Source organism: Crinia signifera, chromosome 1, assembly GCF_055691185.1.
Source record: "Crinia signifera chromosome 1, ASM5569118v1, whole genome shotgun sequence".
In the NCBI taxonomy this organism is placed as follows: domain Eukaryota; kingdom Metazoa; phylum Chordata; class Amphibia; order Anura; family Myobatrachidae; genus Crinia; species Crinia signifera.
The window spans coordinates 435,296,710-435,323,889 of record NC_139217.1 but is presented as its reverse complement, the minus strand read 5'-3'; the positions used below and the strand labels follow the sequence as shown (position 1 = coordinate 435,323,889).

Sequence of the window (27,180 nt, the reverse complement as noted above, 5' to 3'; positions counted from 1 at the left end):
GACCAGAGCAGGATTAAGGCTCTGGAGGCCTGAGGTACTTAAGATAGGGGGCCCCCAAGGTCTAGAATGAAAATCATAGCACAAAAAAAAAAATATATATATATCATAGTGTTCCTTCTAGGAACAGGGGCAGACAGGGCTCCTCTGCACGGGGGCAATGTCAAGGGGGCGGACCGGGCCCGCCGACATCACTGTTGTGGGCGGTCCCTGGCTGCCGACGTCACAAAAGGGGCGAGCCCGGGCCGCGCCATGACGAAAAGGAAAGAAAAGGGGTGGGCCCGGCCGCCGTCGTCAAGAAAAGGGGTGGGCCCGGCCATCGTCGTCACTGAAGGGGGCGGGCCTGGCCACACCGAAGGCTTCAGTTTCCACTGCCGGGGAAGCGTCGGGCACCGCTATATACTGCGGCGCCGGGCTTCCCCAGTATCACCATAAGAGGAGGAGGCAGGCTGTTTTAGCGGGGCGCTGCCAGAGGAGCAGGGCGCATTTTGCCCTTTACAAATCGGGCAGGGCGCAGCGCCCCGCTAAAACAGCCTAGCGGGAACACTACATCACACACACAATAAATATAAATAAAGCTATCCACAATCTGTCAGCCCACCCCAGGTATCCAAGTTCAACTGCTCCAGTGCACATTCAAAGAATCCTACATAAAATCCATAGAAATAAATGACACTCAGTGACTGGTAGTAGTTAAAAAAACAAAAAAAAACTTACCACTATATTAAACCCCTTTTAATCACAAAATCATCCACCACAGCTGGAAGTTCCTAAAAGTGCACATACCACCATAGTGGTAGCCTTCCACCAGTGTCATAACGGAAGCACCCAGAAAAAACAGCGGTGTGCATTCCACCAGGCTGTTTCTGCGCTCCACCAACTCCACCTGACACCTTTGTACAACTCTGTCTTCTCTGCATCTCTGTTACGCCTGCACACCTCCATCCCCCATCCGCACTTCTCCCTTCCCCCCTGTACTTCTCAGTCACCCCCGTCGGGGGAGAAGATAAAAATTTCGCAAGAAATGCTCTGCATGATATGTATAGCAGGGATATTATGGGCATAATATTTCAGCCCACCGACACCACATTAGACAACCAAAGTGAAGAAACAATCAAATGAATAACGCACCCGGCCATCACTTCAAAAGATGTCGGGTGTGCGTATCTGTAAGGTGTGAGAAAAGTGACACCCAAAAAGAAACATTTGAATACCCCCCCAATATATGCAGTCTGTGATCTAAAAAAAAAAAAAAAGGGATAAAATGGGCGTGAGATTAAGACGATTTATAACGGATTAGACGTCTAAAGAAAAAAAAACATTTTGAATATGACACCCGACCATCACTTCAAAAGACGTCAGATGCATGAATTTGAAAGGTGGGGAAAAAATTACGCCCAAAAGTAAACATTTGAATACCCCCCATGGTGCGGTTCTGTCTGACTATAGTCTGAATTGCGCGGTGTTCAGCTGCATTTGATGCTGATGCCCCCGTTTAGTCCGTACAGAACAGACAAATAGACTGCAGGCACGTCTATCTTTTAATATCTCGTCTGTAGAATGTATTTGGCATTAGGGCCAAATTGCAAGATACAGTAGTCTAAAGGCCCATACACCCGGGGCAATCTGACTAGATCGCTTAGAAATTAATCACACATCGCCCCATGCTGTCCCGCACGTCGCTATCACCTGACTAGATCTGGACTGTGTACAGTGAAGATCTAGTCATCGCCAGTGTTCTCTCTCCATGGATCGTTAAGCACACAGGTGTGCAAATAAACATAATAATAATAAATGATGTGAGCTGGATACTTTGTGGACCCCTGAGCCACAAAGACTTGTACTTATGGGGCGTACACATAAGGAGATTTGAGCTTGTTTTCTAAACAATCTGGCTAGATCGCTTAGGAATTGAGCACAAATCGCTCAGTGTGTATGCCCCATAGTGATGTTGACCCGCGGTCCCGCAAGCCGCTATTGCCAGGCTACATCATTCAAGCCTGCAGTATATATCAGGTTCTTTCGCCAGTGTTCTTTCAACAGAGAAACAATCTCTCGCTGTGTGCTGAGCGATCTGTACTACACTCTGTTGCACTGTGTGTATGGGGCGTACCTGTGCTTCCACACTCCAAATAATGTGCAAAAGTGACCTACAACTAATTGTTCAGGTGTAGGCAGGGGAGTAACCAGAACTTTGTGGTCCCCGTAGCAACATTTTTAAGCCCCCACCTCCCCCCCACCCACTCAGATCTGCACTAGAGTGGATATGAGGACCAACAGCAACTTCCCAGCCGTGTTGTCTAGCAGCTGAGCTGGCAGAAGCGCTATGTATTTTTTGCTGAGGCGCACCTGAAACCCTCCACCACCCCCCACCCACCAATCACAGGAAGTGGTCAGTGTTAATGGCTATAATAAGAACAGTGCAAGTATCCTAAAGCACTTGGACATCATAGCTCTCATATACTATAATGACAGTATAGAACCCCCATACCATGCAGTGCACATAAGCATAAAAGGTTACATTTATTCATTAAAATAATTGGCACAATACCTCATCATGCCAATAAGGTAGATACTAACGTAAATACATAATAATAAATATGGCCAAGGAGGACAGGCTGTGAAGCAGCAATGGCACATTCTTGTATGTGGCACGACAAAAGGGGTGTGGGGGGCATCTGTGTGCCACAAGTTAAGGGGCCTGGCCTCATAGCAGTCCTCCAGCTTATCAAGACCCAGGGCCGGTTTTATACCAACTTGAGCCCAGTAGCGCCGGTGATTGACTATTTCCTCTGTGTCTTACCAATCACAGCCACTGCTCGTTATGGTCTCCCCCCCCACGTTTCTACATGATCCAATTTTGGATTTATTGTAGAATGTTTGTTTATCATGAACAGCCTTATTCCCAGATTTCTTTTGCATATTTACTGGTACACCGCTACACCGCTTCCACTACATTTATTGATTTAAAAATAGCATATTTTGTAGCAGATCCCTAGAAAAGAACTATACCTAGCCAGGGTCAATAAGCGTGCTGGAAAAATCTTGGCGGACAAGCTACACCCTGGCCACAACCTGTTTGAACCCCTTCCGTCAGGCAGACGTTTTAGGTCCATCCCAGCAAAGACGACAAGAACTACAAAAGGCTTCTTCCCAATAGCTGTCCACCAACTAAACCGTATTGAAAGTACCAAATACTAAATACTAACTCGAACTGTTCTAGATACATGTGAAATGTATGTGATGTATGTTTATGCCTCTCTTCCCACCCGCTTTGTGTTACCTGATTGATGCTGCACTGTTACCACAAAAAATTCCAAGCATACGCAAGTATACCTGGCCAATAAAGATGATTCTGATTCTGATTCTGAAAATCTTCAGGCGTCAAGCATGCAATTCTCATGGATTTTGTTTTCCGTATTCACTTGTTTTCTTTCCCTCTGTGCAGTGCACTCTTGGATGGGGAGAAAGCGACACTGCGTGTGGGACTCATCACCAACTTCAATGAGCCAGTAAATCAGGTTAGTACGCAGTGGAATACTGATGAGTCCCTTATATGCTGTATCAGTGTAGCTGCAGGAAAGGAGTTGTGCTAAACTCTATTTAAATGAAAAAGATAGAGTGCAAATTGGAGATCTGTGCTTTCCCGTTATTCTGTCATCTTACATTTAGTTAGAGTTGTCTTTTGTTAGTTGGTTTCTGCTCTTCGGGTGGCATTCCTGGCGTGTTTTCTTGCCAGGCTGAAATACAGGGTGGTCCAAAATTGTGGAAATGCCCTTCTTAAAAGTAAACGAGCAAGGAAATGTAAATCCGGCTTCTTTATTGGAGGCATACACTAAAAAGTGTTATCCCACAGTGGCAGTAACACAAACAATGTTGAGATTGTCTTGATATCTGGAGGAGAAGCAAACTGCCATTGTCACCATTGTGTTTCTAATGGAATGCTGCATCTGTTTGATATGTCACATGGCTGCCTTATAAAAAATCGTACAGTTGCATCCAAGATGGATGACTTGAATGTGGTCATCATACTTGTGACATACCCTAAAAGGTTTCTCCCATACCCATATCATACGTGTAGACCAGAGGTCTTCAACCTTTCAGACACAGCCCCTATAGACATCACATCCCCCATAAAGTACAGCCCCCATAAAGCACAGCACCCCATACATAACTTGCCTGCACGCAGTCCTGTCCAGGCTCTCAGCGGTGGGCTGGACGACAAAGCATCAGGAAGCACAGACTGCACAAGTCCGCAGCCTCTTTACTAATGTCCTCTGCGTCCTGCAGCCAATCTAGGTGACGGAGGCTGCACCTGGTGAGTACGCTGCTGGGGGCTACATTATGCTGCAGCAGTTTTGTTTTTTTAACTAAAATATGGCGGGTGGGGGCCACTAAGACCAACTCAGCGGGCTACTCGCGGCCCATGGGCAATGGGTTAAAGACCCCTGGTGTAGACACTAGATTAATATTTCCCGGCTCATTTCCTTTTTATAAGGGGCTTTCCACACTTATGGACCAACCTGCATATTATAGAAGTAAACAAAATACATGGCACCCCACACCTCGGTTACCCAAAATTGGGTCTACGATTAACCAGCAAAGAGCCACATGATAATGGCTCATTACTTAAATATATCTAAACTAAGAGCTACCTACCTCGGAGCAACCCCATAATACTCCATGTGGCATATGAGGACCCACATCTCCTCCTCATGCAGGCTCCCTTCTGCCTCTCACAACATACATATGGATAGTGGTAGATGCTCAATTAGTTTAATGATACCACTCAGCGCCAGAGACCCCAATATACAGAGAAACCTCGACGACTGCTTGGGGCTTATTTGCGCAAATTTATGGGTTCTTTTGAACACTTGTAGACTGACGAGTACAGATGAACAGATTACTAACAGAAGTTAGTTGAAATAAAAAACAATGGGTCACATAGAACATGTAAAGTGTCCTAATGTTCTATTGTTTATGCCGATAAAGTTTAAGGTTACAGGAGTTACTAATTGGGGTGAGCTAAACGGATGTGGACCGTGACCGTTAGATTGTAGTTTAAACAATAAGTACGCTGCTAGTTTGAGAATTTGAGGCTTGTGCTTTGCTAACCTTAGCTATCAAGTAGTTTGATTCCACTTGATTTCTATATAATTTTTTTTGCAGATTGCTACTCAAATTGCTGTACTGATCGCTAAAGTGGCAAGGCTTGATTGTCCCAAGCAATGGCCAGAGCTTATCCCAACCTTGATTGACTCAGTAAAGGTTCAAGATGACCTTCACCAACATAGAGCATTACTTACTTTGTATCACGTGACTAAGACTTTATCTTCTAAAAGACTCGCCGCAGACAGGAAACTCTTTCAAGATGTAAGTTTTTCTTTTACTTAAACAGTGAATTATACTTTATTTTTTTTTAATTGTATCATGAAGTTGTCTTAAAAATATATGAACACCGTTTCTGTAGCTAATTTAGGGAGTATAGTAATTTTTTGGGGGTACAGTATGTTCCAGCAAATTAAGAGAACATATAATTTGTCATATTTTTATCTATACCAGCATTTTTGTAATGCTTCCTTAATCTGGCCATACACTTTTTATGTGATTTTGCCCAATTTTACCCGATTCTAGCGCATAACATGCGATCCTGCTGTCTGGGAAGTTGGCGGGCAGTTCAAGGGGGTCAGCCGCGACTTCACCCCTCAGGGAGGTCGCAGTAGTGGCTCTTTTTTTTTTCAACTTTTGTACAGCCACAGTTAAAAGCTGCTGTCCACATTTCAGAATTGCTGAATGCTGGATGTAATGGAGCCTGTAGGGTGATTGGTATTTCCCTACTTATTGTTTAGAGAACAATTGTATTATAAAATTCAGTAGAGTACAAAATAGCATTAATAAGCATGCTGAGCTGCATAGAAATAATGGTATGTAGTGCTCATTCTAGCACCCTGCATCTTTGAACTCCCATGCAGTTCCTCTTCCCTGCCTGGGGTATCGCTCTTTCCTGTGGTGCTTCTAGAACAGTGTCGTCTTTATTTTAATACTGATATGAAGACCAGACCTGTGTTAGAAGCACCACAGCTGAGAGCGACACCCCAGGCAGGGAAGAGGATCTGCACAGGTTTTTCAAAGTTGCTGGGTGCTGAAATGAACACTAGGTATTATCTTTTTTATTTATTATTTCTCAGGTGACACAAGGGTTCCGTAGCACTGTAAAATGGAGATAAGACCAAACAAGTTTGCATGAGTACAAAGTTTAACAAAAAACTTACATATATTTACATAAGAACCTAATTGCTGTTATAATTGCACAATTATATAGAGAATAAAAAGGGTTAGGGGACCCTGCTCCCAAGAGCTTACAATCAAAAGTGTAAATGAAAACAAAGTTTGAAGGATGTAATTCTCGGTGAAAGTCTTACTGAGCTTTGAGGAGTAATTCCAGTGGTTGGATGTGAAGGCCCATACACACTGGGCGACTTTGAGCTGAAAGCAGCTCAGTTTACTCGTCTGAGCTGCTTTCAGCTTGAAAGCCGCTCAGTGTGTATGGGGCAGCGATGAGTGGTGACCGCTAATGCGCGCTCCTGCATCATCACTGGCCCGGCCGCTCTTCTGCTGGTATTACCAGCAGATGAGCAGCAGAGTGGATGGCTTTCCATTTCCTGCTATGGAAAGTCATCCACCCCCTGAGGAAAATTGCCAAAGCGGTCGGAAAATGCTCAGTGTGTTTGCACTGAGCGGTTTTCATCACAGCGATTTCCCCCCCATCATCTCTCACCATACATGATGGGCAAAAACACCCAGTATGTATGGACCTTAAGCCTGGGAGAAATCCTGAAGCTGAGAATGGAAAGTGGGGGTCAGGGAGAAGGTTATAGGTGGCAGTCATTGTGAAGTAAAGAGGGTGCTGAGGAGTATGTGAAGTAATCATGCTGCAGATGTAGCAAGAAGTGGGATTGAGGGCTTTGTGTGTAAGAGAGAATTTCATTCTGAATAGAACAGTGAGCTAGTGGAGCGACTAGCAGAGATGAAGCAAGAAAATAGTAGAGTTAAGGATAGATTAGGGGCAAGGCAGGAGTTTGAAAGGACTGTGAGAGGTGCTGAATATGTGCTTTAAATGAGAGTGATGAATTGAGAAAAATACTTGAGGGCTAGAGGAGATAGGTGTTCCATCAAGACATAGGGGTTTATTCTAGTTCATTCTTTCTGACAAAATCCTTCTTAGATGGACAAAACCATGTGCACTGCAGGGGGGCAGATGTAACATGTGCAGAGAGAATTAGATTTGGGTGAGTTATTTTGTTTCTGTGCAGGGAAAATACTGACTGCATGATTTTACACTTCAATATAGATCTATAGATCTCACTTTGAAGAAAAACCCCACCCAAATCTAATTCTCTCTGCACATGTTACATCTGCCCCCCTGCAGTGCACATGGTTTTGTCCATCTAAGAAGGATTTTGTCAGAAAGAATGAACTAGAATAAACTCCATAGTGACATTGTGGGAGGAGAGTTTATTCTCGAGAGTGGGAAGAGGATCAGCTCAGTCTTAGACATGTTAAGTTTAAGAAAGCACTGGGACATCCAAGAAGGGATAGCGGAGAGAAAGTTGGAAATACGAGTGTGGAGAGAGGGAGGTCAGCAGAGGAGAGGTAAATTGAGTATCATAAGTATAGAGGTGATATTGAAAGTTAAATTAGTGCAAGAGCTCTCCCAGAGAGGACTTATAGCAAAAGGAAAGGCAAGGACCAAGAACAGAGCCTTGGGGGGACACCTACTGTCAGTGGAAGTGCAGGGAGGTGGAGTAATGAGAGATACAGAGAAGGAGCAGTCAGATGGGTAGGAAGATATCACGGAGAGAGCAGTATCACACAGACCAAGCAAGTGAAGGATTTGGAGAAGGAAAGCGTGGTCCACAGTGTCAAAAGCAGCACAGAGGTCAAGAAGAATAAGCAGAGAAAAGTGTCCCTTAGATTTGTCAGAATTACATTTGTCATTGCAGACTTACATGAGTGGAGTGGAGAGGACTGAAGCGAGACTGGAATGTATCAAGTAGGGAGTGGGAGGAAAGAAAGGCAGCAAGGCGGTTGTAGGCAATGTGCTCAAGGAGTTTGGTAGTTGGAGAGGGTGTTAGGATCAAGGGTCAGTTTTTATGAATAGGTAGGAACAGGGGCTTGCTTGAGGGCAGAGAGGACAGTGCCAGATGAGTGGGAGAGATTGAGATGTGCAAGATGAGAGCGGAGAGAGGGGGGATAGGATAGGGTCTAATGGGGAGGTGGTGTGGGGGGAGAACCAGACAAGGGCTATTGCTTTATTTCCAGATACAGTACAGGGTAAAAATAAGTCAGTCGGTGAAATGGATGGGGAGGGGTGGTTAGGGAATGGAGTGGGCAGGTTGTTGAGAGTCTGTTGGGATGTGATGTTCTGCCACATAGTCAATTAGGGATGTGAAGTAGGTAGCAAAGGACAGATCGTGTGGAAGGGAGACAAGGTGAGGGTGGGCAGAGGAGAGAGTTGAGAGATGCTGGTGTTAGGAGATTGGGATGAAATGAGGTTCTTGAAGTATGACTGTTTATAGGAAACATTGGCAGCACTGTATGAAGAGATTCCTTCACTGCCACTCAGCGGTACTTGAACATTTTTGTTTAATATTGTATCTGAGTTGTTGATCTATGTGGGTATTTGTGGCCACTGATGCTACAGGAGTAGAAGTTCTAGATTCATAAGTAGACATTAGAGAGTTATTGTATAGGGAGCTGGGGGGAGAGGGGGTAGAATTACCGCCTCGTGTAGGGGTGCAGGAGATACGGGGTGCTTCGCCAAGCTGCAGTGTGGGTAGGGGGTAGTCAACCTCCTATAGAATACAGAGAAAAACAGGGGGGTACACTGCGCTAAAAAATGGGGGGGTAATAAACAAAGGTGTGCCAATGGAATATAAAAGTAGTATATTTAATTAAAAAACATATAGAAGAACAAGGGGTATGACATATGGATATAGATAAAAAATTCACCAGGTAGAATTAATGGAGGGGTATTAAAAATTGTCCAGTAGATACGGTACCGTATTTATGTAGCCACTGATAGGTAGGTCCGTTCCTATAATGTCTCCTTGTGAGTAGCTGGGTCATATGGTACCAAGTGTCCAGAGTCACCCGCGGTAGGAATAGATGTGGAGTGTTAATCTCCTATTAGAATAGATGTCCTCCGTTCGGGTTTAATCCTGGATGGGTCCTTTGTTAGGTTCCCAATAGATATCCGTGATGTTTTGGGATAATAAACAAGGAGACTGGTCCGGATCAAAGCAATTGTAAATGGCAAAGGTCCAAAACTGGATTTGAGCACCCTCTTAGTTCACCTTTGCCATTTACAATTGCTTTGATCCGGACCAGTCTCCTTGTTTATTATCCCAAAACATCACGGATATCTATTGGGAACCTAACAAAGGACCCATCCAGGATTAAACCCGAACGGAGGACATCTATTCTAATAGGAGATTAACACTCCACATCTATTCCTACCGCGGGTGACTCTGGACACTTGGTACCATATGACCCAGCTACTCACAAGGAGACATTATAGGAACGGACCTACTTATTGTATAGGGAAGTGGCTTGTGTCAGGACAGGATAGAGTGTGTCAAGCAGAGGGGATAAAGAAGCTGTGTCCATGGCCTCAATTTTATGCTTAGTGATGGTAGCCTTAGGAGGTGGATATGGAGAAGCAGACAGGGATAAGTTAAAGGAGAGCAGGTGATGGTCAGAGAGAGGAAAGGGGCAGTTGGAGAAGTCAGAAATAGCACAGCACCACTGCTTAGCGAGTATTACCTAATCAGACCCTAAGGGGGAAATTTACTAAAGGAAATTTGTAAAATAAATAGGTGTATTTGTATCCAGAAATACACTTATTTTTGACATTTACTATCCCGAAAATATGGCAATTCGTAGTCGTATTGATGTGCTATCAATACGAATACCAATTGCCGTATTTTCGGGATAGTAAATGTCAAAAATAAGTGTATTTCTGGATACAAATACACCTAATTTTTACAAATTATCTTTAGTAAATTTCCCCCTAAGTGTTTGATTCTGGCTGTGTTCCTCAGATGAAAGAATAAGGATTTAATTGTGGCTGATATCTGATGTTGGTGTAAGTGTCTAGCCACCACGCCAAGATTCCGCACACAATCAGAGTTTTGTAATTATGTACCCCCAAGTGTCAGTCCACTTGAACGGCTACAGATAGTCATCCTTATCTAGCCCTTTAATAGGATTAAGTGAGCCAGAACTGTCAGACTTAATCCTCTGCTAATCCCCTATTGTATTGTTCTATGTATTGTATTGCAGCTGAGAACAATAGGCCTTGGTGAGCCATGGCTCACCATGGCTATCCATAGATGGCTAGTTGAAGAAGGCTCCATCTGTATGCTGCACTCTTGTCTGTTGGTATTGAGGCCATATCATATGTTATGTTTTCACAAGGGCATTTAGTAAGGAGAACCTTCTTTAAATCCTGTTATTTTTTATGTGTTTTCTATCGCTTTTTTTTTATTTGGAAAGCAATAACCAAATCTAATTTAGTTTTGTTGCTGTTTTTTATGCAACTGGATTAACTTGAACTGCTAAGATCTACCCTCATAAATTTCATCTATTCACCAAATGAAAGCTGTAGGTTGCAGTTCCGTCCTAATTTGTGTTATCACAGGCAACAGGTAATTTCCGTTTCTGGTTTAAGTACCGTCTACACAAGACACATTTTGCCGACAAGTTATGGCTTTTTTCAAAAGCAAATGGTGAAGCACATCTTCATAAAACTTCAATAGCCTTTTTGTTACTGGATAACTGCGCTATAATTTACTAAACTTTATTACACATTTTTCCATATTCTGTTCAGGCTGTAATTTACATGTACTGTAGACTGCATTACAGTTTCATAAACGCATTTCTAAGATCGATGTGTTTTGATTTGTCTGAGCTGAATATATTATACTGTGTTAATAGACATATATCCACTTTGATTCTTTTTATGCAATAAACCACATAACTGCTGTTGCAGCACCTTAAAGAATTATTTTACATGAACTGAAAGTGCATTTTTAAGGAAATATGTTCTTAAGTTATACTCATCCCCAAAGCCTGATTAGCAGGGGTCTGTGGGTTTCCTGACAGCCTATGTGAGCCCACTATTGTTCTTCTGCTCCAGAATACGCCTGGGACTGTTTGGTATTGTGTACGCAAACTGCTGTCTGAGCAAACCCTAGATCAGTGGGAGAGCAGAGAATGTAGCAGACACTTAACTCCTTCAACCCCATTGATAGGGCGGCACCAGAAACACGGGATGCAGTCGGCTGGTCGATAAATAGGTTGGCACATTAAAAAGGTTGAACAAAGTTTGAAAGATCAACATGGTCAAAGCTCGACACAGAGTGTTGCTTGTGTCAACCTTTTGCCCCCTTTGACCTCAGCCATGTCAACATTTTCCATGTGTCGATATGCAACCTGTCGAACATTATTTGGGTCGACTCTATGACCCATGCCCAGCAACACATTCTTCTGGAGGGTGCAATAAAACACCCCGAGGGGTTCCTGGCCCAATGAATTTTGCAGCAAACACTACTTTTATGGGCAGGCTTCTTTGGATGAGCAAGGACCCTTGGTGTTCTATTAACGGGCACTGTTGGTATTCCCTTTAGTTGCACATAGTTGCCAGGTAAGCCTCTCCCCTTAAGATTATACATGTTGATTAGAGATCTGTGGTCTTTTTGGGATTGATTGAATTCTCAGTGCTGTACAGTAAAGAGCTATGCTAAGTCCGGTACTCGCAGGTGTTGAGTCGCGAGTACCGGCGTTTTCCAACTTACGTGTCTCTCGCAATGCTGTTGGCGCCGCTCTAGGTTACAAAACCACATCGCCGCCCCAGGAGGAGTGCGAGCAGAAATCCACAAGTCCACGTTAGCCGCACACTGAAAAGTATTGACCCCACAGTATGCTATGCTATTTGTTGTGATTGATATTTTGTGGCACTGAGGGGCAGATTGAATCCACGGACTAAGATCATAAATGGTGAATCAATAAGCACACACAGGCCATTGCGGACCCTGACAGATATACAGTCAAAAGGTCAACATATATATTTTTTGCTTTATTTTGTTCCAGTCGACACTTAAAAAGTGCACCACGTCCCTTCGCATGGCTCACTATGCTTGCCATGCTTCAGGCACACTATTTTATTCTCCCATCACGCCCTTGGGCATGAAATACCGCATGTCGGCTAAAACAAAGTGAATAACCCCATGTGGACCTTTTGACTGTCAACCTTCCCCATGTCGACCTAATGCTTGTGTCAACCTAATGACATATCGACCTTCATGCATGTCAACCTAGTGGTGTTGACATATTGCTTGTCGACTTAATTAGTCGCCGGCAATGGTGGTTTCGACTCACGACCATACCCAAAGAGATTATGATCAACATGATCATTCTTTAGGACTGCTAGCATGATTTGCGGCCTTAGCACTGACAACACCAGTTCGGTGACTCAGCTGTGTGTCGCCAGCTTAAGCTAATATTACATTATTCACAGTAATCAACTAACACATCTGACATGTTGTTGTTTTTAAAAATTGAATAAAAGCTGATTACAGTTTAACACGTGAAAATAACTGTGAATTGCCTTTCCCAATCTTTGCAGTGTGTTATGATTCCTTCACTGCCAACTGCCCCTTTCCTCTCTCTGACCATCGCCTGCTCTCCTTTAACTTATCCCTGTCTGCTTCTCCATCTCCACCTCCTAAGGCTACCATCACTAAGGGCAGTATTCAATGAGAAAAATTCTCTGTGTTTTATGGAGAATTTTTGCTTTTTTCGCCTTGGACGGAGCATTTTGCTCTCCAAAAGTGAACCACCCTATTCAATCTGAAATATTCTCCGTCTTTCTAAGTGATTTTCGCCGTCTCTCTCCGTGTAGAAATTCTCCATCTTTTGATGGAGATCTGGAATGTGAACTTTTAAACTAAAAGGTTTTTTTTTTTTTATTTAATTTTGGTGTAAAAAAACCAGGGGTTTTTTTCTGTGAAGGGGCATGTTATTTTTATTCATGTGCTTAATAAGCACATGAATATATATTTACTTTAAAAAAAAAAAATTTTAAAAAAATTTTTTTGTTACACAGTGCAGCCAGCAGGGGGCCGGAGCGCTCGAGCCGCTCATTAGATATTCATATATTCACTGCACCCGATCGTTAATATGCACGATCGGGTGCAGTGAATACTGGGTCCCCCGCTGGCTATAGGGGGGGGGGCGCCTGTGCTGCCTGGGTCCCGGGGAGCCCACCTCCCCTCCACATTCCTCTGGAGCAGCCAGGGAGACTTTAATCTCTCTGGCTGCTTCCGTCCCCCGGCTCCCTGAAAGCTCCCTGCCGCGGACGCTCGTCCGCTGCAGGGCTTAAGACTCGCCGTGAGTGGCGGCGAGTCTTAAATACATTGAATAGTGTATAAAGTGCCGTGACGGAGAATCTCCAAACATGGAGAATCTCCGCAAAAACACGGAGAGTGCATGGCGAGTGAAATAAAACGCTCTCCATGCACGGAGAATTTTCTCATTGAATACTGCCCTAAGTGTAACATTGAGGCCATTGACACAGCTTCTTTATCCACTCTGCTTGACACACCTCTTCCCACTCTATCCTGTCCTGACACAAGCCACTTCCCTATACAATAACTCTCTAACGTCTACTTATGAATCTAGAACTTCTACTCTTGTAGCATCAGCAGCCACATTTACCCACACAGATCAACAACTCATACAGTATTAAACAAAAATGTTCAAGTACCGCTGAGTGGCAGTAATGAACTAACAGATCTGACATGTTGTTGTTTTAAAAAATTGAATAAAAACTGATTACAGTTTAACACATGAAAATAACTGTGAATTTCCTTTCCCAATCTTTGCGGTGTGTTATGTTCAGAGAGGTCCGTAAGGATGTAACTGTCTAAGATAGAAAAGATCTGTTGAGTGGGGAATTGACAGGTCCAGAGTAGTCAATGTTGAGTAATAATATACATGTTCTTAGGAGACTTTGTGAAAAAAAAACTCCAATAAAAGTCATTCAAGTTTGACAGTTGAAGTACAATGTATTTTAGAATGGTGCTCAATAAGTTTCAGGCGCTGCCCAGACACTGGTACCTCCTTTTAAGAGTCATTTTAATTAAGAACACATCTAGTCTGACTTAAAGATAGAAAATAAATTTAGATAATAAATTTGTTCTACACTAGGCCTACAGAACATCCGTTTCACTTGGAGTGCCTCAGTAATAGTTACGGTAAAATTTTGTTGTCTGAACTTAATTCTAAGGGTGGTACTCAATCGCTTTTCTGACTGTCAGAAGTATTTCAACAGTCGGAAATACCAGTCAATTCTGCAGTTGGTATTCAATCTTCTGATTCTTGGAAACGTTATTTCAGTCGGAACGGCCATTTATTGTCAAAATCGGCTGCAGATTTGACAATCTAGCATCTGTTTTCGACCGTGCAAGGTCAACTTTTTAAATTTTTTAATCTACATGGGTTCAATGCGGTCAATAACAGCCGCATTGAAAAGATGTGTGCCGATATTTACAACTGTCGGAAATATTGGTGAGCATTATATACCCCCCCCCCCCCTAAGAATCCTTTTCTATCCAAAACATAGCCAGGTCTTCTTCTCCTCCCCTAAGCTAAATGTAACTTCTTATGTCAAGTTCTGACCAATTTTATTTAGTGCTTGACCCAACCCCTATTCCAAACACACTCGCATACTCACCGATTGGAATGCCAGCTATTGGTATTTCGTTGCCGGCATCCTGAACCTTTTGAAGATCCGATGTCTTCTATGGGCAGTCATGATGCCAGCATCAGTACACTGACTGCTGGCATCCTGACCACTGGTTTCATCCCCCCAGTTAGTTGACGTAGAGTTGAGACAATTTAATGTTTCCATTTCAAAGCTTGTGTACCATTAACATCAATGGTGTGTGTGTGTCTATAGTTACTGTATTGCTTCCAGTACTGAGCTATGACTGCTTTTGTGGCTGTAAAGATATGAATAAAAACAGATCTACAGTATGATGTATCAAAATATTATCCTGGAACACATGTAAAAGATCAGTGGCAGGATTCAGAAATACTTTTTAAGGCCAATGGTTTTCAACATTAAATTTTCTACTTGAAGCCACAGGACATAAATTATGGGGCAGTTCCAGAAGAAATGCATGATCTCACCCACATCCTTGCCAATTGAAACTAGGGGTGACAGTCTATGGAATGAGAGTTGTGTTTTTTGGCGATTTTTACTCCAAAAAACGGCTAATTCGCATTTTTCCGTGAATTCGCATATTTAATCTGATGCGAAAAGGTCCCTAAATCGCATATTTTTTTTGCGATAAGTCATGCGTACTGAAAGTGCGGTAAAAATTCGCACTTTTATCGCATCCAGATGTTTTCCAATAGAAAAGTAGGTACTTTTTTACTATTTTGGCGGCGCCCATCGCATCGCATACCATAACATTGCGACGGTATGCGATGCGACGCAATTTCGTTGGTTAGTGTATGATGGCATACAATTTTCAAATTGTATGCCATTGTACATGGCATACAATGCCATACGATGCGATGCTTACAATGTTAAATGCACCCCCATGCCACCCCCCCACTATAAACGTGAACCCGAAGCGTGGCGAGCGGCACGCGTCCTACGACCTTTTCATACCCCCACTATCCACGTCGGCGTGGAGTTGAGAATAGATTAGTGTGGCGAGCGCAGCGAGCCACCGAGCCCGAAGCGTGGCGAGAACAGCGGATACCTGTGAAGCCCGCGAAGGGACGCGTTTACCTGTGAAGGTATCCGCGTCCCTGCGCAGGGCTCGTTTATAGTGGGGGGGTGGCGTGGGGGTGCATTTAACATTGTAAGCACCCATTAGGGTGCTCAAAAGCACCCTTTAGGGTGCTTATACGATTTTTCATCGTATAGGGGGTCAAAATCGCGTCGCATCGCATGACATCGGGTACATGGCATGCAATGCGATACGTTCATCGTACGATGCTGAAATCGGGCGCTGCCAAAATACACAAGTACCGAAAAATATACAATTCGCTTATTTAATGGAATGGGATTTCGCAAATCGCACTTTTAAGGTGTCTAATAATCGCCATTTTTTCAGACCAGGTTCTGATATGCGAGTTGGCCAGAACCCTGCACAGATCATTGAAATCTGTGCATGGTTCTGCGGTAAAAAATGTGTCTTTTTTAGAAAAAAATTGCGTGGGGTCCCCCCTCCTGAGCATAACCAGCCCCGGGCTCATTGAGCCAGACCTGGTTCCAAAAATACGGGGGACAAAAAGTGTAGGGGTCCCCCGTATTTCTGAAACCAGCCCCGGACTCTTGGACCGGTCCTGGTTCCAAAAATACGGGGGACAAAAAATCTGGGGGTCCCCCGTATTTTGAAACCAGCACCGGGCTCCAACAGCCCGCAGTGTCATGCCACAGCCGGGGGACACTTTTTACATAAGGTCCCCCGGCCGTACCATGAGCACCGTGGCTGGTCAGCCTTGGACGGGGTTCCTGGAGGAGTGGGGACCCCCCCCCAATAAAGGGTCCCCCCCCCCCCAAGGCTCCACCCGTCCAGGGCTGAAGCCCGGGGCTGTCACCGGCGTCCCTGGCCAGAGGACGCCGGCCTGATGGTGTAAAATCTTTCAATCCTAACATTGCTTTATACAGGAGAACTACAAGTCCCAGCAGACCTCCCCCGCAGGCTGGGACTTGGAGAACCACAAGTCCCAGCATGCGGGGCATTAATGTGCCCGCTGGGACTTGTAGTCCACCTGTAAAAAGAATGTTAAAAGAAAACACACACACAGAAAAGTAAAACTTTATTACATACACATCCACATCCACACACCTCACTTTTACAACCACATACTCACCGATCCAGGATCCAGCGCTGGTCTCCCTTCTGCTGCAGAGCCGGCTACCCCCGCACTGACAGTGTGGACAACCGGCTATCTCCGATGCAGCTAACAGCTTCTGTCACGTTGTCCCAGCGCAACAGAGGCTGAGAGCGTCTTCGGCTTATGCGTCTCCATGGAGACGCATAGCTCAGCCAATCAGGGCTGAGCTATGCGTCTCCATTGAGATGCATCGCCCAATCACGCTCTCAGCCTGTCGCGCTGGAACAACGCGACAGAAGCTGTTGTCTGGGGGTAGCCGGCTCTGCAGCAGAAGAGAGACCAGCGCAGGATCCTGGATCGGTGAGTATGTGGTTGTAAAAGTGAGGTGTGTGGATGTGTATGTAATAAAGTTTTACTTTTCTGTGTGTGTGTTTTCTTTTAACATTCTTTTTTACAGGTGGACTACAAGTCCCAGCGGGCCCATTAATGCCCCGCATGCTGGGACTTATGGTTCTCCAAGTCCCAGCCTGCGGGGGAGGTCTGCTGGGACTTGTAGTTCTCCTGTATAAAAGCAATGAAAGATTGAAAGATTTTACACCATCAGGCCGGCGTCCTCTGGCCAGGGACACCGGTGACAGCCCCTGGCTTCAGCCCTGGACGGGTGAAGCCTTGGGGGGGGACCCCTTTATTGGTGGGGTCCCCACTCCTCCAGGTACCCCGTCCAAGGCTGACCAGCCACGGTGCTCATGGTACGGCCGGGGGACCTTATGTAAAAAGTTTCCCCCGGCTGTGGCATGACACTGCGGGCTGTTGGAGCCCGGTGCTGGTTTCAAAATACGGGGGACCCCCAGATTTTTTGTCCCCCGTATTTTTGGAACCAGGACCGGTCCAAGAGTCCGGGGCTGGTTTCAGAAATACGGGGGACCCCTACACTTTTTGTCCCCCGTATTTTTGGAACCAGGTCCGGCTCAATGAGCCCGGGGCTGGTTATGCTCAGGAGGGGGGACCCCATGCAATTTTTTTTTTTTTTTTTAATACAAACCCAAAATCGCACATAAGCTCAAATTTACACATTTTCATGCCTAAAAATCGCACATTTTCATGCCGAAAATTTGCCTATTATCGCACTCAATCGCACTTTTTAGCCTCTAAAGGCCCATACAGACACTACGATGTGTCACATCTTAACTACCATCGTTCATTTTCACCCTTGAAGTGAAAATGAAAGACCTCAGCATTGCAGTGATCGCTGGTGCACGACAGATGAGAAACGACCACAAACGATGCAGGTCCTTTTTCTATTGAAAAAACAAACATTGTTAACGACCATAGCCAAATTGACCTGCATGCATGGACGATGGCTATGGTCTTTAACGACCCACGGGTACGCGCATCGTTTGTAGTCGTCCATCATTCACAGCATAAACACTAGACGATGTTGAAAGATTCACCTCCTGAACGACCCTGAACGAAGTCGTTCTGAGTTGTTCAGGAGGTGATTTATAATGGGGTCGTTCATCATCATTAAGGAATCATCGTAGTGTCTGTATGGGCCTTTATGCGCATCCCATTAAATATGCGAATTATGACTAAAAAATGCGATTTCTGAAAGTGCGAAGAGCGGCGATGTGGAGTGCGAAAAATATATGCGCTTTTCTCTCAGCCCATAGAATGTCACCCTAGATTGGTAAGGCCAAATCCTGTGCAATCTGCCTAGGGTTAGATACAGAAGACAGAACAATTTTATATGTATAAATAAAGGATCTTTTATATCAAGATAGAGCTTCTATGTCGTGACAATGCATTGAAATCCATCCATGCCATCACAATGCATCAAAATCCTATATGACATCACAATACTGCGAATCCATACATTGAAATCCATATATCAAGATAGTGGCTCTTCTATGACATTACAATGCATCAAAATTCATTAAGACAACTTTTCTATAACATCACAGTGGATTCGAATCCATTTATTGAGATATAGGGCGAAATGTAATAGGGTGCGATTTTTTAGACATGTGCGATTTTTGGTCAAAAACGGCCGAAATCGCACATTTTCCGAAAATCGCACATTTAATAGGTTGAAAATCGCGGTAAAAAAATCACACTTTTTACCGCGAAATCGCACTTTTAGAAGTGCGATTTTTAGTCACATTTCAATTCGCATCCAGATGTTTTCCCATTATAAAGTATACAACTCGCAAATGTAATAGGGTGCGATTTTTGGTAATTGTTACCAAAAATCGCAAAAAAAATAGACCAGGTTCTGACAGGCGAATTTGACAGAACCATGCACAGATCATTGAGATCTGTGCATGGTTCTGTTAATAAAAATGTGTAAAAGTGTTTTTATAAAAAAAAAACGGCGTGGGGTCCCCCCTCCTAAGCATAACCAGCCCCGGGCTCATTGAGCCGGACCTGGTTCCAAAAATACGGGGGGACAAAAAGCATAGGGGTCCCCCGTATTTCTGAAACCAGCCCCGGACTCTTGGACCGGTCCTGGTTCCAAAAATACGGGGGACAAAAAATCTGGGGGTCCCCCGTATTTTGAAACCAGCACCGGGCTCCAACAGCCCGCGGTGTCATGCCACAGCCGGGGGACACATTTTATACAAGGTCCCCCGGCCAAAACATGAGCACCGTGGCTGGTCAGCCTTGGACGGGGTACCTGGAGGAGTGGGGACCCCCCCAATAAAGGGGTCCCCCCCCCCAGGCTTCACCCGTCCAGGGCTGAAGCCCGGGGCTGTCACCGGCGTCCGTTGCCAGTGGACGCCGGCCTGATAGTGTTAAATCCATCATACATATCATTACATTGCTTTTTACCGGTGAACTACAAGTGCCAGCAGACCTCCCCCGCATGCTGGGACTTGGAGAACCACAAGTCCCAGCATGCGGGGCATTAATGGGCCCGCTGGGACTTGTAGTCCACCTGTAAAAAGAATGTTTATAAAAAACACACACACAGAGAAGTACAAGTTTATTACACACACACACCTCACTTTTACACCAGCGTTACTTACCCTTCCTGGATCCAGCGCTGGTCTGGCTGCTTTACAGCCGGCTCCCCCCACACTGACAGGCAGCGGGGAGAACCGGCTTTCTCCGTTGCCTGTCACCGGCTTTCTCCGTAGCTTCTGTAGCGCTGTCCGAGTGCTACAGAGGCTGAGAGCGTGATTGGCTGAGCTACAGTATGCGTCTCCATGGAGACGCATAGCTCAGCCAATCAGGACTGAGCTATGCGTCTCCATGGAGACGCATACTGTAGCTCAGCCAATCACGCTCTCAGCCTCTGTAGCACTCGGACAGCGCTACAGAAGCTACGGAGAAAGCCGGTGACAGGCAACGGAGAAAGCCGGTTCTCCCCGCTGCCTGTCAGTGTGGGGGGAGCCGGCTGTAAAGCAGCCAGACCAGCGCTGGATCCAGGAATGGTAAGTAACGCTGGTGTAAAAGTGAGGTGTGTGTGTGTAATAAACTTGTACTTCTCTGTGTGTGTGTTTTTTATAAACATTCTTTTTACAGGTGGACTACAAGTCCCAGCGGGCCCATTAATGCCCCGCATGCTGGGACTTGTGGTTCTCCAAGTCCCAGCATGCGGGGGAGGTCTGCTGGCACTTGTAGTTCGCCGGTAAAAAGCAATGTAATGATATGTATGATGGATTTAACACTATCAGGCCGGCGTCCACTGGCCACGGACGCCGGTGACAGCCCCGGGCTTCAGCCCTGGACGGGTGAAGCCTGGGGGGGGGGGACCCCTTTATTGGGGGGGTCCCCACTCCTCCAGGTACCCCGTCCAAGGCTGACCAGCCACGGTGCTCATGTTTTGGCCGGGGGACCTTGTATAAAATGTGTCCCCCGGCTGTGGCATGACACCGCGGGCTGTTGGAGCCCGGTGCTGGTTTCAAAATACGGGGGACCCCCAGATTTTTTGTCCCCCGTATTTTTGGAACCAGGACCGGTCCAAGAGTCCGGGGCTGGTTTCAGAAATACGGGGGACCCCTATGCTTTTTGTCACCCCGTATTTTTGGAACCAGGTCCGGCTCAATGAGCCCGGGGCTGGTTATGCTTAGGAGGGGGGACCCCACGCCGTTTTTTTTTTTACTTTTTTTTTTTGCACAAAATCGCATTTATGAAAATGCGCACATTTTCATGACTGAAAATGCGCACATTTTCATGACTAAAAATCGCGGCAAATCGCATTTTTTTCTGCGAATTCGCATCTCATTACATATGCGAATTCGCGGCAAAAAACGCGATTTTTAAAGGTGCGATTTGGTGCGATTTTTTTTTTAGTCTAAAAAATCGCACCCTATTACATTTCGCCCAGGTCTCTATGAAATCACATTGCATTTAGTTTATACATTGAAATAGTGCTTTATGACATAACAATGACATCATAATGCATCAAATTTATACATAATATAAAAATAATAATAATTTTATTTATAAAGCGGTCTTTCTCCAATAGGACTCAATGCGCTTGAGAACCTCTTTGACATCACTGTGCTTTGGCATCCATACATCAAGATAGCACCTTTTATGACATAACAATGCATCAAAATCCTCTGATATCACAAGACCATGTTTTTGATGTCAAAGGGGGTCCATGCTGCACCACTTGTAGTATGTTTTGTAAACACCTCATTTGGAAATGTTCCAGCCGTGTTAGTCCATTATTCTGAACCACAACGCAATACTGGGGCCTGATCCCTGCTGTGCATATTCAAACAGTGGCCGATTATCGATATACTGCGCATGCATCAGCTCCAGCCTCGATCAGGCTGACTTCATTGTGGCCGCCGAGTAAGTCTCTGGCTACTCTGAGCCTACGATGAGTCTTCACTAGCCGTACATGTCCATTCACCCAGCGAGCACATTAATTCGCAAGGCGGGATTTCACTATTGCGGCGTAGCGTCTCCCTGAACACTGACCTCTGCTAATTCACACAGCAACGGTAAGGTCTGAATCGGGCCCATTGGCCTAAATGATATATTGAATACCAGCAATGCCCTGTTGGTTCCAGAGGCCTTTATTCAGAAATGCAGAGGTAGCCATGACACAATCTATACAACCTGTGTAAGCCAAACTTTGCTGCTTTTGGGCATCCTGCATGTTTGTGGCTCGGAAAACGATGATATCGGCTTTAGCCCCGTACACACGGGGGGATATATCGCTCGCGAACAGCGATATATCGCTTAATGTCCCGTTTACATCAGCGACCTGAGATGGTCGCTGATGAAAAAGAAACTGGGGGAGCCCGGCAGTGGAAAGCAGCTGGTCGCAGGAGCATGTTCCTGCGACCAGCGATCACTACAGGGGTAAAAACGGGAGCGCGCACCTGGCGATATATCGCCAGTGCACACTCCCATCGCGGGCAATATGGTCGCTCAGCAACCATATTGCCTGCGATATTAGACAAAATCGCCCCAGTGTGTACCCAGCCATAGACTAGATCTGAGAGGGCTGTATGTATATTTGCCAGTAATGGTGCCCATTTCATTTGGAAAGTATTTTTGTGACTCCAGTTAATAGCTACTTTGAAAAGCAACATAGCAAATACTCATCACGAATACCACAACACATTTTCTTGCACATGGTCACCTTGGATGTCACACAGGGGTAGATTTATTAAGCTCGGTGAAGTGATAAAGTGTCTGGTTTTATCAATCAGCTCCTACCTGTCATTTTTCAAACCAAGCCTGTAACTTCACAGTTTTGAGCTGATTGGCCGGTGATAAAAACCAGACAGTTTATCACTTCATCGAGCTTAATAAATCTGCCCCACAGTGAGCCCTCAAGCTAAACCCATATGTCCGTAATGTTTTCTCAGTATGGTTGCCAGCAGTTTCCTTTCCCTTACATACTAATGCACTTTCCCTGTATTGTTCCCCTTCTTCATATTCCTGTGTTACAGGTCTCTGCTCCTGTCCAAGCACCAGCTTATCAGCCGTTAGATGGCTGCTTTGTTACTCATGGTTTCAAATACCTGCCGTCAGTTGTATTGCTGTGCAATTTTCTTTTTAATGTTAGCGGTTTCCCATGTGCACGCTCATGTGACGTTTGCTCATTTAAAAGATAGATTTATTTTTCTCCATTGCAATGTGATTCTGCCCACGCAGTGAGGCGTCTTGCTGGAGCAGAATTATTGTACTATATTGATTAGTGTGACGTTACACCGACTTCACCATTGCTCAGCTTGCATCTTTCTGGGGGATCATTTCTTAGCACGTATACATTTTGATGAATGTATGTTCAGGTAATGTCCTATTGCTGTGGTTGATTGGTATTGGAATTGTGCATACACTATATGAATTATACATGTTGCTTAGTAGTAAGGGTTAGCAGCCAGCACGCACCTGATATCTTGTCTTAAGAGGTGTGTGTTCCGTGCGTGCTTAGTAGCCATCCTGGTCTTATTTGCATAAATTGACCACAGTGTAAACATTTTGCAGCTATTTATTATATCTCAAACAATAACTAAAAATTAATGATAATATAAAAATGATATGTGAATAAAATCATGAGCGCATAGATCACAATGCAATCCGTCCTGAGGAGCCTGTCTGCATCTGCACATAAAAATAGCTAATAAAAAAAAAAACTAAAAGAAAAGAAACCTGTATATAAATGGAAGTTCAATAAGTAAAAACTATTGGTGGGAACTGTTGCGATCCTATGAAGGTAAAGAAACCTCAACTAGGAAGGAATCTCTCCAGATTGAATTGATTACTCTGATGTGTGTGTTACGGGATCCTTCTGAGTGCGTGTTGTCGTGTTGTCCTCTTGTCTGCAGTCATGTGGGTGTCGGGTGGAAAACTGGAGAGTTCATAGTGGATGTTGCCGCTGAATGAGAATCCTGTAGTGAAATCTGTCCAGGAGCAGGAAGCAAGAGGGATTCGGTACCCTTAAAGCATGGGTGGGGAACCTCAGTATGTGGACCCATAGCCGGTCTGAGTGGCCCACCCACTAGCCCAGCGGCTTTTCCGGGAGTCAAGCACAGGGGAATTCTCGCAAGAGGTCGTAGTTCTCGCGAGATTCCACTTAATCAACAGCAGCCGGAGACTGTCAGTCCTGTTCAGCAGCAGCCGCCGGAGCATGGGACGGCTGTAGCAGGACAATTTGTAAGAGAAATTTTTACATATGTCCCCCGAAGGATTTTTTCCCCATACAATTGCCCTTGGTACAAAAAAGGTTCCCCACCCCTGCCTTAAAGCATAACTCCCAACATTTAGTTGCTTGAACAAGGTGCTCGGAAAAGAGGCTGTGTCCTCAGCAATGGGTGCCTCCCATTTTCTGTTACTGTTGGGGCATGCATAGTATTATTGGAACTGTTGGCTATGCTTCCTGTCCTGGCCTACCATGAATAGATGCTTGCATCTACTCACCACTGCTCTGCCAAATAGTGCAGCCAAGTGACCGGAACCTCCCAACTCCAGCCCCTCACCCACCCACTGGAGGAGGCTGCAGCCCGAGGGTGGGACATTACCTGAAAAACTGAACTGTCCCCTTGAACATCAAGACAGGTGGGAAGTATGGTTAAAGTGCAGGTTCACTTTCCTAAATACATGAGGAGAGATAGGAATCAAATTGTCCACCCTTACTCATTTTATAGAAGGTGCGCTTTGTCATTGAGTAAGCCTGGGATTGAAAAAATGCCCAAGGATTGGCATCCCTAGCCCAGTGTCGCAGTCATATGCATTTGTTATGTAACTTGCTGGCACACATGTGTAGAAAGGACTAAACACCAAGGGGTGAAGTTACCACACAGAAATGAAAGGAAGTTACCCCAGAGCTTTCTCAACATATTTGCCATTTGTGTACACATTCACAGTCTCAACACCAAAAAATTAGGAACCTTGACCGCTCGAGTAGGTGAAATCCTCACTGCGAGTGAACTTGCATAGACACCTTTGCCCTTGCATGTGCAGTCTGATGATTACCGCTAAAATGTAAAATGATCAACATATGGTAGAACTCACCATGTCGAGCAAATATGGGAAAATTACAGTAGAGTAGACCAAAGCCAAAAGAAAGAACATTACCTCTGTAGAGCCTCCAATTCTTTTTCTTTCAAGGATAACATTATAAAACAATATATGTTCATAGAAACACTTATGTTCCTAACACACTTATAGGATTTAACGCTGGGCTCTTCACTGGCCGTTACTGCGGGAATCATGGTTAGTTTCTTTTCCTCCGCTTAGTAATATGCTTAAATTCAGCAGGTCGCCACGTCTGATCTGAGGTCTCAGTTGGGAGAGTAGCGAGGGAGGGGGGGACGGGTGAAAGTCCCATATCAAATAGAACAGCCGGATAATTAACCCCAATTCATTCAACATAGACTCAGATGACTGGTAAAATTATTATGATTGATACATTAGAACAGGGGTCCTCAAACTATTTTACTCTGGGACCCCATCAGACAATAAAAATAATTCCGGAAACCCAAAAAGTTACTACAGAAAGTCTTCACCTCACATGTGTAGTCAGCAGACAACACATACATGGCAGCATTGTGGAGGCACAACATGATGGGAGGAGTCTAATATACCATAACCCATCACATCACATGTGTAGTCAGCAGGCAGCACATACATGGCAGCATTGTGGAGGCACAGAGTGATGGGAGGAGTCTAACATAACAGACAATTGAATAGATTTTTCAGACTCCTTGAATCACTAACTGAGATTAGAAAAGTCATCAGCCTGATGGTCAGCAACATGGAGTCGCGACCCCATACTGAGAGGGTCGGGACCCACTTTGGGGTCAGGACCCACAGTTTGAGAACCGCTGCATTAGAAAAACAATATAAAGAGAAAAGAAAACATACAGGTACTTTCCTCGAGTCCATGAGACCCCAATTTATCCATGGAACAGATGAAGGGTTTGAAAAAGTCAAATTAAATAGGGGATTGTCAAAAAGTGGGCTAAATTTAAATATGGATCTGGTCTGGTAGCAATAGCCCTTTCAGACCACAAATCCCTGGTCACACAAGGTTTCGGGACACTGGTGTCGCTGACGTCACATGTGGTGGAGCGTCAGCGTTTGAATCTGACACTGCCTCCTCCCTATAGTGTGAACGGGACTGGGGTACCTCAACCCGGATTTCCTGTTCTTCACACTGCACCTCTACCTGATTCAGAGCCGTGTTCAACCCTGGTCGTGACTCTGGAAATGGTGCTGTGGCGCTTTCAGCCTGTACATCAGCCCTGGTTAACACTGCAATAACCAGGGTTGATTTTGGTGGTCCGAAAGGGGTATAATTGGTAAGAATACCAGGAAGAGTGTTGGAAGTATTGTCGAATAGCTTATATATTAGACGGTGGAAGTGTTTTTAATATATTTACTCCAATGGATAAATTGATTTGTGGTTGTACACAATGTTGCATTGTGCTGCCATTGGTAGCACTCGGAAGTTGCTCTTACGGCACATTGCTAATTGAATCGCCCAGTCTCTGTGTGTGATGTGATGAAGTGGGTGTTTAGTAGTGCGCTTTCTTTAATATTTCACAGGCGACCTGCAATTCTGAAAAGGTCTTTCAGAGATTTTTGTATGAATGAGAAATAGATTTTGGTTTCATATAACCACTGTAGGTATTCTTTAGGCCTGTATTATGAAGAATGAAAGTAGTTGCTGTTCCTTTTGAAATACTTGTATAAAAGCAGATCTTCATAAAGCCCTGGGCTGCACACATAGATTCCCTTCCAGTGTATCACTTTTGTGTTCGATTGATCATTTTCTTGTAGTAAAACACATGCGTGAGAGAACATTTAAGACTGGAATATGTTTGCAAGAAGATCTTGCAAATACAGAACATTGATATATTGTCTTTTTGGCATTGTATATCCGCATTTTCTTTGTTTTTAACGTAAGGCCCATACACACTGGGCAACTTTCAGCTGAAAGTTGCTCAAAACAGCAGGTTTGAGCGGCTTCCAGCTCAAAGCCGCCCAGTGTGTATGCCCCTGCGATGAGTGGTGAGCGCTGCTGCATGCTCCCGCAACATCGCCGGGAAAGCCGCTCATCTGCTGGTAATACCAGCAGATGAGCGGCTTTCAGGACGGCTTTGCATAGCGCTCCGCTATGTAACGCCCCCCTCCCCCCCCCCCCCTCCGTCGGTGCTGGGCAGGGGGAAAGCCGCTCAGTGTGTATGCACTGAGCGGCTTTCCCCGCAGCGATGATTGGCATTATCGCTGTCCATACACACTGGGCATAGTCGCCCAGTGTGTACGGACCTTTAATTGAGCAATCTTCTG

General features: G+C 44.9%; 1 protein-coding gene across 5 annotated transcripts in view; it reads left to right on the top strand.

The window, feature by feature from the left end:
- Positions 1 to 27,180, top strand: part of IPO11 (importin 11) — a 376,178-nt gene that overhangs the window by 56,802 nt on the left and 292,196 nt on the right. For all 5 annotated transcript variants that reach the window (XM_083153175.1, XM_083153179.1, XM_083153188.1 and 2 more), the window contains exons 4-5: positions 3,446 to 3,518; positions 5,167 to 5,370. In XM_083153175.1, coding sequence (XP_083009301.1) covers positions 3,446 to 3,518; positions 5,167 to 5,370 — 277 coding nt within the window. The remainder of the gene's footprint in view (positions 1 to 3,445; positions 3,519 to 5,166; positions 5,371 to 27,180) is intronic.